The sequence below is a fragment of the Orcinus orca genome, chromosome 15 (assembly GCF_937001465.1).
Source record: "Orcinus orca chromosome 15, mOrcOrc1.1, whole genome shotgun sequence".
Taxonomy (NCBI): Eukaryota; Metazoa; Chordata; class Mammalia; order Artiodactyla; family Delphinidae; genus Orcinus; species Orcinus orca.
The window spans coordinates 87522644-87537002 of record NC_064573.1 but is presented as its reverse complement, the minus strand read 5'-3'; the positions used below and the strand labels follow the sequence as shown (position 1 = coordinate 87537002).

The 14359-nt window shown below is 51.5% G+C and overlaps 1 protein-coding gene across 7 annotated transcripts in view; it reads left to right on the top strand.

Annotated features, from left to right (window-relative positions):
* The window catches only part of RIMBP2 (RIMS binding protein 2), a 262379-nt gene that overhangs the window by 232788 nt on the left and 15232 nt on the right, over positions 1–14359 (top strand). For 6 of the 7 annotated variants that reach the window (XM_049697907.1, XM_049697906.1, XM_049697908.1 and 3 more), the window contains 3 exons: positions 4861–4978; positions 10547–10731; positions 11422–11590. In XM_049697907.1, the coding sequence (XP_049553864.1) occupies positions 4861–4978; positions 10547–10731; positions 11422–11590 (472 nt within the window). Of the gene's footprint in view, positions 1–2648; positions 3345–4860; positions 4979–10546; positions 10732–11421; positions 11591–14359 lie in introns of all 7 variants that reach the window. The other variant, XM_033440662.2, reaches the window with a different exon arrangement.

The following is a 14359-nucleotide window of genomic DNA, read 5'->3' as shown; positions in this document are numbered from 1 at the left end:
TTGCCAGGCCACGAGGCCGGCTCCAGAGGCAGCACCTGGTCCTGCAAGCAGAGTCCACAGGTTCGCATGGGCTTCGCTCACTGTTGAGTCTGCGCTCGGGGTCTCCTGTCCCTCCTCTTTCCCCAAATTCTGGGTGAAGGAGTCTGGGAGAATCCACTGGGCACGCCCAGGGGCACCCAGCTCTGCATCAAGAACTGAATCGGAAAGAATAGAACAAAGAAGATTCCCACCCTGCCAACGCCCTGGCTTCTGTGGCCATCCGCAGAGGGGCAGGGCCTGGGAGGGCGCGAGTCCGCCTCCGAGGCAGACTGGAGACTGGAAGCGAGTCGCGCAAAGATTCTCAACCGCGGTGGACGCTGCTGGACCGCAGGAGGGCCAGGGAGAGGGGCTGTCAGAGGAGGTCAGAGGAGGGTCCTCCCTCCTGGAGGACAGCGGCGTCCACACACCAGCCCCTTCTTAGACACCTCCCACCAGGGGCCCCGGCATCCTCTGCTTCCGCCTCTGGCGTAGCCGTCAGCCAAGGGTTTGACGCGGGGTCACCTTGACCGAGATCGCGCTCCAGGCCCCAGGACGCACCAGGAGCCGTCCTGCTGCTGCCGCTGCCCGTTCCAGCCGAGCATCTGTTCACTCGGCACGAGCTGGTCGCCCCTGTGCGCCAGGCCCTCCACCAGGCTGGGGTATGAGGATGGACATGACTTCCGACCTCCAGCTGCTCCCAGCCCAGCGCGGGAGACACACAAAGGGCTGGAGAGCTGGTCGGGCCGCTGTGGGGTTTTCACGTGAAAAAGGCCTCGGAGAGAAAAACCCCGCCCGACCCCGGCCTTCCTCTGGGAACACAGAGCCACGCATTTTGAATGTTGGACGGAAGGCAACTCCCAGATCTGACTGCCCGCTCAGTGCCCGCTTGCATAGACCAGGCTGCCTGACGAGCTCCCCGCAGAGGCCCCCCGCAGGGCCCCGGAGACGCTGTCGGTGGAGAACCTGCAGATGCCTGTGCAAACCCCGCACGGCTGCAGCTTCTACTCCCCCCACCGGCCCCCCTCCTCCCCGCCCCGGGCCACCGTCCAGCAGGATTCACCGTGACCTTTCTTGTTGGAGGAAGGTCCCAAGCTGCCCGCGGTCCAGCCTGACCCGCTCCCCATGCTTCCCCACGAGCTGGGCCGGCGAAGCGCATCTGCTTCCCCTCCCCTCCCCTCCCCTCCCCCATGACGCTTCTGGGGTGGTACTTCCTGCGCCGCGTTAGCAGAGAAACCAAAGGGCACCATGGCTCCCGGGGAGAAGGCCTAGAGGGCAAGTTCAGCGATCTGGACTTCTAGTTTCTTTTCAGAAATTCCAAGACTTAGCTTGGGGATCTGGCCCACGGGCTCACCTTCCCACGTGGCAGCCCCGTTGGCTCACGTGCGCCCCGCTTGGCGCCCGGGGCTGGGTCGCTGCTTCCTCGCTCTCCCTCTGCACCTCCGTGTTCCCCGGAGTAGACGGCCTCCGTGGGGCGCTCGTGAGCAAATGAGCGAAGCGTGTGCCACGCCCTCCTCGCCTGGCCCTCGTGGGCTCCAGACCCGCGGCAGACGCGGCCCTGGGTCGACCCCGCCAGGTCCTCGTGCGCGAGGGGCACACAGGCCGGTGGGCTAGGGGGCAGGGAAGCAAATCCGGTGCTCCCCCGCGGAGGCGTCTTTAACGCGCACCCCTGGAGGCCCGTGGCAGGGCAGACGGTGGGCTTACGGCTTCGTGGAGTCGCTGGAGTGTCCCGGGAGGGGCGCCCAGCGGGCCGGTTCAGCGGGACCAGAGGAGGGGGCTGAGGGCAAATTCGGAGAGAGACCCACATCCGGGACGGTGGCCGTGGGGTGTCCGCCCCTCGATGTCCATTAGGCCCCTCTGGGTGGGTCAGCCACCATACTGGCGGGGACGCGGCTCCTCGCTGGGGGCCTCGAGGTCCGGGGTCTGGCGGAGAGACAGGCAGCCTTTGCAGACACGGACAGAGCAAGACCGACCCCAGAGCCGTGACTTTGGGGCGCCCGGTTCCAAGGTCCCCGCGTTCACAGCCTGAGATCTGAGCCAGGGAGAGAGGCCGTAGGTTACTGCACATGAGGATGGATTTCAGAGGGTGCTGAGAGCTTAGAGGGACGTGCAGAGTCCAGTGGCGTGGCCGGGTTGGGGTCCCCGTTTTGTGAATCATCTCCAGTTGCCGGCGGCCCACGGCAGCTGCCTTCCGAGTTTCTGAAGGTGCAGCCAGCGGACTCAGACATCCCTGCCTCTGGGTGTAGCCGTGTCACAGATCCTAGCGCCTCGGTCAGCGTGAGGCCTCCTGCCACCATCCTCCCTGCACCCGCGGCCCAGCTGCCACTCTTCCCTTGTTGGGGCTGCATGGCTGGTCCTGAGGGTGTCAGGCCGCTCTGTGTGTGCTCTGCCCACCCCAGCCTGCTCCGGCCCCATCCGTCCAACCCATTCTGTTCTCATTCCAGAGCCCCGGCCAGAGCATGCCATCCGCCCTCCCCTCCGCTCCCCTCCCGCCACGACTACAAGCATGCTTTCTGTCCCTCATGGCCTCGGAGACTAATTCTGTCTGTATTTTCTTTCCTTCCCTCTGCCCCACTTCATATCTGATCACACACTGACTCCCGGCACGTGTTCTAACACACCACCCCCTTAAGGAGTGTTCTAAGAATAGGACCACTGAACGTGCTTTCTTGGAGCTGCCCGAGAATCCCCAGCAGACCCAGCAGAGTAAGAAGCTTTTCAGTATCCCTGAAGTAGCCGAGGAGGATGGAGAGCCCTGTGAGCTCTTGTACAAGCAGGGCTTCAGGGCCCGGACCCGGCTGGCCAGAGAGCCCAAGCCCGCCAGGCCCTGCAAGGGGCACGAGGCCCCGCTTGGCTCCCGGGTCCCTGCCAGACCCAGGGGCCCCCAGGCCGAGGACTTCGTGTTCGAAGACAGAGGCTGTCGGTTCAGCCGCTCGGCCACCAGGAGCCCGGACAGCGGCCTGGACTGTGGGTGCGAAGAGGAGGAGATACGGTTTAGTTTCAGAAGCCCCGCTGCCCAGTGCAGCCCCGGCCCTGGGCACTGTCCCTGTAGGAGGAGCCTGAGGCCCCTGCTGGCCCGGCGCCGGACGCTGACCCGGCAGAGCAGCGTCGAAGAAGATGTCGGGGAGCCAGCAGAGCCCGGCCATGTCGTCAGCAGCAGTGAGGCCCGCCCGAGCCCGGAGCGGTCCACCCCCAGCAAGTGCAGCTGGGGCGAGCCCGCGGGCCAGGAGGACTTCCGGGATGTCTGGAAGAAAAGCATAAAAATGTCCGACAGTAGGGCCAGTGCCCGACACGCCCAGCCTCCTCCCCGGGTTGCAGATGGTCCTTTGGTGTGTGAAGTAAACCTCCCGCTCACATCCGCTTGCCAAACCAATCCGTTTTCATTTTTTCATCTTCTTTTATTTTGGTGTCCATCCCGGGCACGCTCTCTGCTGGCTCTCTTGCATTTTCCATGCATCTTTGATCTATGCAGCTTCCCAGTCTGGAGCACGCTGATGATTTCTTTACTTTGCTTTAGAATGATGACCGCCTACCCCCAAATCAGTGATGAGTGTGGCTGCTTTAATTAAAGGACAACTGAATCTAAATTTTAATTAAGGGTTAGCTGAACTACGATTCTCCAAAAGTTTGGCAACACATACTTTGCAAAGCGAACCGTGGGGACTTACTTATGACTTACTGGTATTACTGAAAGTTTTTCTCTCGTTGTGGTTTTGGATTTTGGTTGTGGTTGGTTTTGGCCTTCACCTATAACTGAAAAAAAATAGGGAACAATGATTGAAGAGATCCGTTTTTGCATCTGTTTCCAAAGGTTTTCTTTTTCTTTTTTTCCCCCGGTTTCTTTCCTGCGACCAGTTTTCAGAATGACTTTTCCATCATCAGCTCTAGACCCATCCCCCTGCCTTGTCTTCCAGGCTTGTGAGTGGTTTTCAAGAGTAGGGATTCCTTCAAGGCTTCATTCATCTCTATATTGTGTCCTCTTTTCAGAACACTTGCTCCTGTCATGCCGAACTTTTCCATGAAAACACAGGTGAGACATCCCGGGGCTCCAGGCCCTGGGTCTGAGCCGGTGCAGTTTGTGATATGTCCACTAGAGGGCGCCGATCCACAGCCCACTGACACCAGCAAACTGCAGCTCGCTCCCTGTTCCCCGCCTGTAACAGACTAATTTCCGTCACTCCCAACCCCGGTTCCTTCCCTGTGTCCCTGAAAACTTCCTGACTCAAATTACCAGTGAGCTGGAGGCTTTGCTTTGATTCTCATACATGATGCGATGCAAACCTGTAGTGTGAATCAGAGGCCGACTTACCCGTAAAGGAGGGCCGTTCAGGTTAGCCCTGGAATGGGATTGGTGTCTTTGCATTAGGGCCAAGACGTTGCCATGAGCTTCCAAGCTGATTACACACAGAAACTTCTGTCTTTGAGTTTTCGGTAACCTCACATGCAACTTTGCCCAGGCGGGACATCTGGAAACGCAGTGTTTCCCCCGCTTTTGTGGTCTCTGGAGGGGCTGTGCTGAGACTAGGAAAGAGGGGCCGAAGGTGTGACGAGTCGTCTGTGAGCCACTCTCACTGTGGTTCAAAAGATTTGGCGTCAGCGGCAGTAGCAGCAACAGAAAGGTGCCTCCCGAGGGACGCTCTCTCGCCCCTACCCGTGTGCTGTAGAAGACGGGGTGCCTGGGGTGAGCCCTTTTTCCTCTTCCAGGTTATTCAGCTAACCTTTCAGTTAAAAGCTAAGTTTAGTTGCCTTTAGAGCTTCTGCTTCTAAGTTGAACTGATTTGGCTGACAATTCTTTCCTTCCCGCGGCTGGCAAGCCTCCTGACCGTGTTGTTGTTTTGTCTTTAGATTTTAGGAAACCCGGTGACTGCTGGACGGGCTGATCGGGTGGATCACGTGGGCCGGAGGTTTCCCCACGGCAGTGCCAGCCGCCACAGGTCCCGGCCAATGATGGTCCCGTCTGCCGGTTAGTGGGCCTGATGGAGGCCTCCCTCTTTCTTTTAAGCACAGAGCACGTGGCTGCTTGGTCCTCCATATAAATAGTTTTAAAAAGTCATTAGTGGCGCAATGGTTGAGAGTCCGCCTGCCGATGCAGGGGACACGGGTTCGTGCCCCGGTCCAGGAAGATCCCACATGCCGCGGAGCGGCTGGGCCCGTGAGCCATGGCCGCTGAGCCTGCGCGTCCGGAGCCTGTGCTCTGCAACGGGAGAGGCCACAGCAGTGAGAGGCCTGCGTACCGCAAAAAAAAAAAAAAAAAAAAAAGTCATTAGGAATAGCATTTTCAACTAAATACAGAACACCCTCGGTTATTTATGGCAGAAGAAGGCAGAAACAGCACAAGATAAATATAACCGAAATTCAAGTATTCTCAAAATATATTGACTTTCGACAGCAATCTTCTCCCTACCAGTTTTTCTTTTTTCACTGCAGAGGCTGCCATGGTAGGCACTGAAGAGATGGTGACGGGCCACCTCCCCACCTCCTAGGTCATGCTCTCGTGAGTTGCTCATGGTCAAAGCGGCAGAGGCGGGGATGGTGGCCAAACTCCAGATATCTAAACAAGCCCTGAGTCAAAGGAGAGTTATCTGTATGCGTGAAACCCTTGGACAACTGGGGTTGAAAGTTATGAAAAACGCCAGGAGGCCTGAATGTGTGCCCTGACCTGTGTGTTGACCCCGTCCATCTGGTCACCTCCTTGTGCATGAGTCATCCTCTGGCATCCAGTTCCATTCTCTTAATTACTTTTTGGAATTCAGCCAGCCGTGCTGAAAGCTGTCATTGTAGTCATTCTAATCAGTCCGCTAAGAGGGGAACGTGGCTGAAGGTCAGATGGGAATCTTTCTACTACTGGAATGAACCCCGGCAAAACAATTCCAAAAAGTATTATGCACAAGATAATGGAATCTGGTAATCAGCACAAATAAACTAGCTTTGTGTGAAAACACACACACACACACACACACACACACACACACACACACACACACACGAAACAAAGCAAGAGACCCACTCATGGAACAGAAGTAGACGAGAGCAAAACATCTTGATCTGGCGAGACAGGGCTCAAGGAAAACCACCCATGGAGGTCCAGACACCTGAAAACACAGCCCCAATCACATTTAAATAGCTAAGGTTTAAAAGACAATCGTTCACATCAGCCAAAAATAATTAAAGACTTTATACAGCAATACAGATCCCCTGAAGTTTCGTCCTTCTCTCAGGCGTGTCTTCCTCATGGAGTCCAAACAATAGGGAAACAAAAGTTTCCTTTTCCATCTTTACAGTTTTTAGAATGTTTTTATTTTGTTTTTTTTTTTCTTTTTTTTTTTGCGGTACGTGGGCCTCTCACTGTTGTGGCCTCTCCCGTTGCAGAGCACAGGCTCCGGACGCGCAGGCTCAGCGGCCATGGCTCACGGGCCCAGCCGCTCCGCGGCATGTGGGATCCTCCCGGACCGGGGCACGAACCCGTGTCCCCTGCATCGGCAGGCGGACTCTCAACCACTGCGCCACCAGGGAAGCCCTAGAATGTTTTTATTTTTATCAGTAAAAAATTTCAGACTGTTAACCGACCTTTGAAAACACGGAGCGTATTCATTTAGCTGAAAAATAGCAAAATAAGCCGAAATATAAACAAAATTAGCTGGAAAACGCCGGTTTCACTTACTGCAGACGCACTAGCAGCGTCCTGTGTGTACTGAGCTCACTCTGGTTTCGAGTGTTGTAAGCTGCGGCCACGTCGCTCAGAGCTTCATCTGATGTGTGTATAACTCCCCCTGTAGCAATTACGGAGGTCAGGTAGGTGCTTCTGGCTTGCAAGGTAAATGACTTGTCCAGACTGACTGTCCTGAGGAACGAGGTGGGGACCAGTTCAAGACTGTTCTTCCTGTTGAGCTTGGTTCCTGAGTCCTCGTTCGACTGTGACTGTAATGAGTGAATGCTCATCACGTGAGCTGCCACCCTTCCCGTGGCTGCAGGTCAATGCCGCGGCACCAGGCAGGGGTGTGCTCTGCAGGGCGTCCCGTGGGTCTCCTACTCCGGTCTCCTAGGATGGAGAAGGAGAGTCTACAGGACTGAACATAGCCGTGCTGCAAATTCCCAGCTGGGCAGGGGCGTCAAGGAAAACCTCGGCGGACCCACCGCCTCCCCATCGGAGTCTCTAACACTCACTCAGTCAGTGTTGTCTTAAGGTAGAGAATGCAGAAGGCTGCACATGTGTCTTAATTTCGGTAACACACTAGCTACGTTGGCAAAAACAGAGTAGTGCTGTGGTAACAGCTTAACCAAAAGGTCTGTTAATAATAGAATTCAAAACATGTTAAATAAATCCGTGATACAGTTGCTTTCATTGTACCTGATTTCTCATCATGGAGAAATGCAAGAAATCATGTAAAAGGCGTAATTAATATCAAATACTTTATATATTTATACACATATATACATACACAGATTGAAGAACCTATTATAATTTCAGAAGACAAAAGTGAATCGTGGGACTTCCCTGGTGGTGCAGTGGTTAGGAATCTGCCTGCCAGTGCAGGGGACACGGGTTCGAGCCCTGGTCCGGGAAGATCTCACATGCCACGGAGCAACTAAGCCCGTGCGCCACAACTACTGAGCCTGCGCTCTAGAGCCCGCGAGCCACAACTACTGAGCCCGCGAGCCACAGCTACTGAAGCCTGCACGCCTAGAGCCCGCGTTCCACAACAAGGGAAGCCACCGCAATGAGAAGCCTGCGCTCCGCAACGAAGAGTAGCCCCTGCTCGCCGCAACTAGAGAAAGCCCGCGCCCAGCAATGAAGACCTAACGCAGCCAAAAATAAATTAATTTATTTATTTAAAAAAAACAAAAGTGAATCGTGTTCAGCAGCTACCAGAAAAGAAGAGAATCATGCCCCAAACCCTAGGAAGTGAACAGTCAGTGACGTGTGAACAGACTATTTTCCTAGATCTAGTCCCTGTGTAACCGGCAGTGGGGTCCAGCCGCTCGCTGCTCAAAAGCCAATAAAGAGGCCAGGTTGGTGGAAAGGAAAGTTTGCTTTATTTTGGAAGCTGGCAACCAGGTGGTGGCGGGGGACACCTGTCCAAAGGCCGACTCCCCCCTCCCCCGACAGTCGGGGGCAAGTGCTTTTATAGATGGAGTGAGGGGGCTCCGTGCAGAACCAGCACAGGCAGCCCCGACAGGCATCTTGAACTTGGTCATCGGTCGTCTGACCAGCGTCATCTTGATGGTTTTAGGTACAGTGAGTCTTCAGTTCCAGGGTCGGTTTGTTCCCATTTCCTTGAGGCCAGTTCTCGGAATTGTGGCAGCTCATGTCATGGCTACAGCCTGGTCATCGTGTAGTTCACTTCTCCACCTGGTGTGGGTTTCCGTGTCTACAAGACGGCTCCCAGGACACGGCTCAGGATATGATCTATAGCCCTTGAGGAGGAACTGAAGGTCCCTGATTATGCTTAATGACTGAACTATTATTATTTGGTCTCCTTTGTTTTCCTTTGCTTCCGCATTTTCTCACTTCTCTGATTAAACTTCTTCTTTGCTAAAGCTTTTCCGCAGACAGAAGGCAGGCGGAGGACATGGCGGGGCAGGCAAGGACCATAGGGCCCTGCTCTGTTTCACCTGTTCAGTTATATTTTTCTTGTGCAAATGTCAGCGATTAATACTTTAGAAACCTGCCGTACTCCAAGAGCATCCGTTTTCTTTTTCAGAGGAAGTGAAGTCTATAGACCATATGCTTCCTAAGTATATTTTTAATAAGCAGTACAGTCACAGTTAAAATATACCATACTTTTAATATACCCCGGGTTTCCTAAATTAAGAAAACAATGCCCCTTCTGATTTAAAAAGATAAAAATTACATAGCTCCACATCTAATAAATTCTAAATCATGTAATTAGCATAAGGAAGGCCTCATAACCTTGATCAATGACCCCAAAGGAGGATTTCACTGGGTTTGGTTTCTTCCTCTATAATGTTTCGTCTTTGCATTTATCTAGTTATTTACCTGTCAGGTGAAAAGGCCCGAGGGTATATACCATCCTAAACAGGAGGACTCTGTTCTTGCTGACCGACTGTGCAGGTCTCCACCCCCCCCCGCCCCATTTTCCCCAGTTATTTTGGCTACTGACCTTGTAGAGCAAAAGGAAATGGAACGCATTTTTCTCTGTGTCCAGATGAGAAAAATGAATAACTAAAGAAACAAAACTTGGCCCTCTAGAAAGGAGACTCCTCTCCCTGGTTTCCCTGCAAGGAGAAGATGAACAGCTGTAAAGTATGTTCCATAGGTGACCCCCTTTCCCTCCGTAGAAGTGACAGTGGAAGCAGTGCCCTTGGTCAGGTAGTGAGGGAAGCAGTTCACCTGTAAAGGACAATGTTTATTCGCAGCACAGGTGGCCTCGGGAGCCGACAGGGGCCAGTCATGAGCCCCGGCTTTGCACGTGGCGTGCGGACCCTTCTTCCTTCCTGACAAAGACCCCCTCCCACCCCGGGGCCAGGACATTCCACATCGGGGCAGAGGGAGGAGCGCCCACTCCCAGGTCAGACCAGCAGCTGGAGATAAGTTCTTCCTTGAGTCTAGCCTGCCACCAAGAAAGAGAAGGACCTCTCGGTCGCCCACTTTGGTCCCTGAGAAGACAGGTTTCCATGGACACATTCCACGGAGGCCACTGTTCTCTCCCCATGAGGTCTGATTCTCGTACAGCCTCTAGTATACGTTCTCTGGAGGAAACAGTGCAGTGACATCACAGCCACTCATGGAGAGACGCTGGTGTTCTGAGCCCTTGTTGTGTGGTCAGAACAGTATAATTTACTAGCAGATGTTCATTCTCTCTCTATATATATTTAAATGTATGCATATGTAGTGAGATATATGCATATGTGTGATGATATCTAATAATACATGTGCATATAAGGATTTCAAAAAGAATTCTCTTTAGAAGCTCAATGGTAGGTAGACTTGAAACTCAGTCCCGCTAGGAAGTCATTAATTTGCTGTAATGCATTTGTTGCCAGTTAGCTATTTGGGGCTAAGTGAGCAGCTTGGTCACCTATATCAAACTTGGACTAATACACAGATGCCTTTCAGCGTCCAGGTACTCTGGCTCGGCTGTTACGGAAACACACAGAGGGGCTCCGGGTCTCTGGCCCCTGAACAGGCCTGTGCGGCCGCGTCCTAATCCCAAGGGCTCGCCCACCTGCCGCCCCTGGCGCTCAGGCCTGCCCTGCAGGGAGGTCTTTGACACAAAGTCCTTTATCTCTCTCCCCGTCTTCACACGCAGCACACCTAGGGTCATGCTGGTGCCTGTGTTGTGTGCTAGTTATTTGCTTGTCAAACCCATCTCTGTTGAGATGATCCACTTCTGCCTGCATACCAAGCTACCCATGTTTTTAAAAAGACAAAAGTTAAGGTGCCACAGCCTCCCAAAGTGTGGGCGTTTCTAAAACCACACTTCCTGTAACAGCTCATGTTTCTGGGTAAAGCTGGGGGGTGGCCGCGGGAATTACTTAGCACCCTGTCCTTTATCCCACACGCTCCCAGATGAGTATGGTGGGCGGAACCGGCTTTCTCCAGACTTCTACGAAGAGTCGGAGACGGACCCTGGGGCGGAGGAGCTCCCACCTCGGATCTTCGTGGCTCTTTTCGACTACGATCCCCTCACCATGTCCCCGAACCCAGATGCTGCGGAAGAGGAGCTTCCCTTTAAAGAAGGGCAGATCATCAAGGTGGGGGCATGGCTGGGGGTGATGGGGAGGGCACGGTGGGGGGGGAGTAAGGGGGAAGGATGGGGAGGGGCTCTCGCCAGACCCAAGTTCCTTCACACATCACACGACAAGCTGCTTTCTTTTGCATTCGACGTTCAGCCTTCCTCTCAGCAGAGGAGGGGGGCCTGAGTCTGCAGTCGGAACGAAGAAGCAGGATGCTCCCCAGGAGAGGGGAAAGAGCCTTGAGTCCTAAGTTTGCAAATTTCCAAAAGGGCACTGACAACTCGCCTTTGAAAATGGTCCTAATGTTTGTCTGATAAAACGGGGCCTTTAAAGGATGGTGATGCTTACCCCACAGAATGGTACCCGCAGAATCTCTGTTGAGATTTTTTTCACTTCTAGAATATCCGACAGAGGCACTGTCTTCTTATGGAAGAACCATTTGCACTTCTAAGTGGGGTGGGGTCTCATCACCTGGCCTCAGCTAGCAGCCCCCCTCCTTGATGGGAGGCCCAGGGGCTGTCCACACCCTGGAGGAGAAACAGGTTCTTGAGGTAGAGATGTGTAGGGCGAGCGCTACGTGTACACATTTACACCCGCGTGCCGTGTCCTTCAAGTCTGGTTCTGACAGGTGTGACTCTACTGTGAGTAGAGCTGATGTATTTCTGAACCAGCCCATCCCAATGCCTTAACTTCTTCCCATGGCTCCAGGTCTACGGCGATAAAGACGCTGATGGATTCTACCGCGGGGAAACCTGCGCCCGGCTTGGCCTTATTCCTTGTAACATGGTCTCTGAAATCCAGGCAGACGATGAAGAGGTGATGGAGCAGCTCCTCAGACAAGGCTTCCTCCCCCTGAACACACCTGTGGAGAAAATAGGTAAGAGGCAACCCCTGGCTCACCCATGAACCTGTAGGCTGCGAGGCTCCTGCCCTCTTGAGGGTTTCATAGCAAAAACACCAGCTCAGAGCAGGAGACAGCGCTGCGCAGGATCCCACCTGCACCGTCTGAATGTGTCAAGGGAAATCCGAGTGTTAACCATTGGCTTTTCTTGGGCAAAACCCACTCGGTAAACCAGGCTTGTAATAGTCTTGCTGCGATACGGACGTATAGGCATCTAAGTATTTATGAAACCACAGATGGTCTTCTCAGAGAAGATGAAGTACAGCCTTGCTTACTAAAGGTCTATCACATCTAGAAAATAAACAACTGCTTTTGGGTTGTTCTGGACTGACTGTGTCCCCCCAAAATTCATTCATTGAAATCCTGACCCCCAGTGTGATTAGGAGGTGCGGCCTTTGGGAGTGATGAGGTCATGAGGGTGGAGCCCCCCGGATGGGATTAGTGCCCTTATAGAAGAGACCGCAGAGAGGCCCCTCACCCCTTCCCTCATGTGGGGACACTGTGAGAAGTAAGCCGTCTGTATGCCAGGAAGGCTGGAAGAAGGTCCTCACCAGACACCAAGTCAGCCAGCACCTTGGTCTTGGACCCCCAGCCTCCAGGACTGTGAGAAATAGATATTTGTTGTCTAAGCCACCCAGTCTGTGGCACTTTGTTATATCAGCCTGAATGGACTAAGACACTGGTAATATACTTTGAACATGGCGTATCTATGATAAATTTCAAAGGATGATGGGGTAGTGTTATGCCTTCCATTCTTCAGGTGAATTTTGCTTATCCAAAAGGCATAAAAGATTTTTACCCTTTAATTTGGATATTAGATGCCTTCGTTTATCTTGAACCACTCTGCAGCACCAGTGAGCCAACCAAGAGCAAAACTGTTTTCAGCAACATTACACTTACGATCTTTAAATTTTCCCCTGTGCAAGGAAAATCTCCTCATTCAAAAGGCCTCTACTTTTTCTAAATAGCTGTAGACAGATATACCTGTTTTGTGTCATTCATATTTAAAGTTTTAATACTTCAAAACGTTAGATTCACTTCTAAATGACACTCCAAAGACAAAATTCAGTGGTTAAAGAATATGCATGGTTTTAAGGATAAACACAAAATCAAATAAAACGCCTCAGACTTTTTGGTATTAATGAGCTCATGGTCTCAAGTTACGATCCACGTTGAATAGTCGAGGTTTCATATGATTAAATTGCCCAGATTAAATCCACGAGACTGCAGCTCTCTGAGCCCCTCACACCATCCACTCCCTTGCACTGCTGTCTTCTTTCCTGAAGTGGACAGTGAGTGTTCATAGAGGGAGCGGGCTCTGTGCACCACAGACCCAGGGAGCCTAGGAGTGATCTGCTAAAAAACAGAAACTTGATTTACGTGATCAGTTAGATTAAATGTCTTTTTATTCCATTCTAGTTTTCTAAATATGACTAGTTGAGGGAACCACGCTGAGATATCTGCTTGCCCCTCTTATTATTAGGAAATAGCCTTCTTCATGGTGAAAGACCGAGCGCTTTCCTCCCAAGACTGGGAGTAAGGCTGCGATGTCTGCCCTCACCTCTTCCTTCCAGCATCACGCAGAGCATGCAGTACGGGGAGAGCCAGGAAGCAGCGGTACACAGAAGGAAAAGGTGACATGAAACTTTACTTTAAAAATCTCACATATCTATAAATAAAGCTCCTAGAACTCACAAGTGAGATTAGCAAGGCCAATGGATACAAAAGCAATGGTATTTCCATAGGTTAACAATGAAAAATTAGAGATTTAAATTTAAAAAGTAATACCGCTTAACAATAACACAATGCAGATGTGAAATACTTACGGTTAAATCTAACAAAATACGTGCAGGATCTGTATGCTGAAAACTATAAAACACTGATGAAAGAAATCAAAGAGTCCCTGAGTGAATAGAGACAGAATGCTCATAGACTTAATACTGCTAAGATATTAAGATGTCAGATATCCCCAAACTGACCTATAGATTTCATCGCAACTGCAATGAAGGTCTGCGCAAAGGTTTATGTAGAATCCATAAGCTAAATCTTTCATGCATATGAAAAGTCAAAGGAACTAAAATCGCTAAAACAGTTTTTTAGAAGAACAGAAGTGGAAGACTCAACGTAACTTGACTTTAAGACTCACTATAAAGGCAGACTGATCAAGACCATGTGGTATTGGAGAACGGCAGACACACAGATCAACAGAACAGAATGGAGCCCAGAAACAGATCAACACATACACGGTCAGTTGATTTTCAACAAAGGTAAAAATGCAGTTCAGTGGAGAAAGGAGAGTCTATTCAATAATAGGTGCTGGAATTATTGGACATCCACGGGCCAAAAATCAATCTCAAGCCATAGTCTCACCATATTAAAAAACTTAAGATGGAACACTGTCTTAAATATAAAAACAAAGACTATAAAACTTCTAGAAGAAAACATAGAAAAACTGTGATGATAGGGCAACAATTTCTTTGATATGATATATTTTTTAAATTGTGTTAGACGTCATCAAAATCAAATATTTTTTAGCTTAGAAAGGCACCGTTAAGAGGATGAAAAGAGAAGCCACAAGCTGGCAGAAAATATTTGCGAGTAACTCGGCAGAAAGGGATTTATATTTAGAATACAGAGAAAACTTTCAAAACTTGACAATAAAAAAAACCCCAATACACAGAAGTTGAGTCACGGATGTAGAAAACAAACTTATGGTCACCGGGGGATGGGGAGAGAGGGATAAAC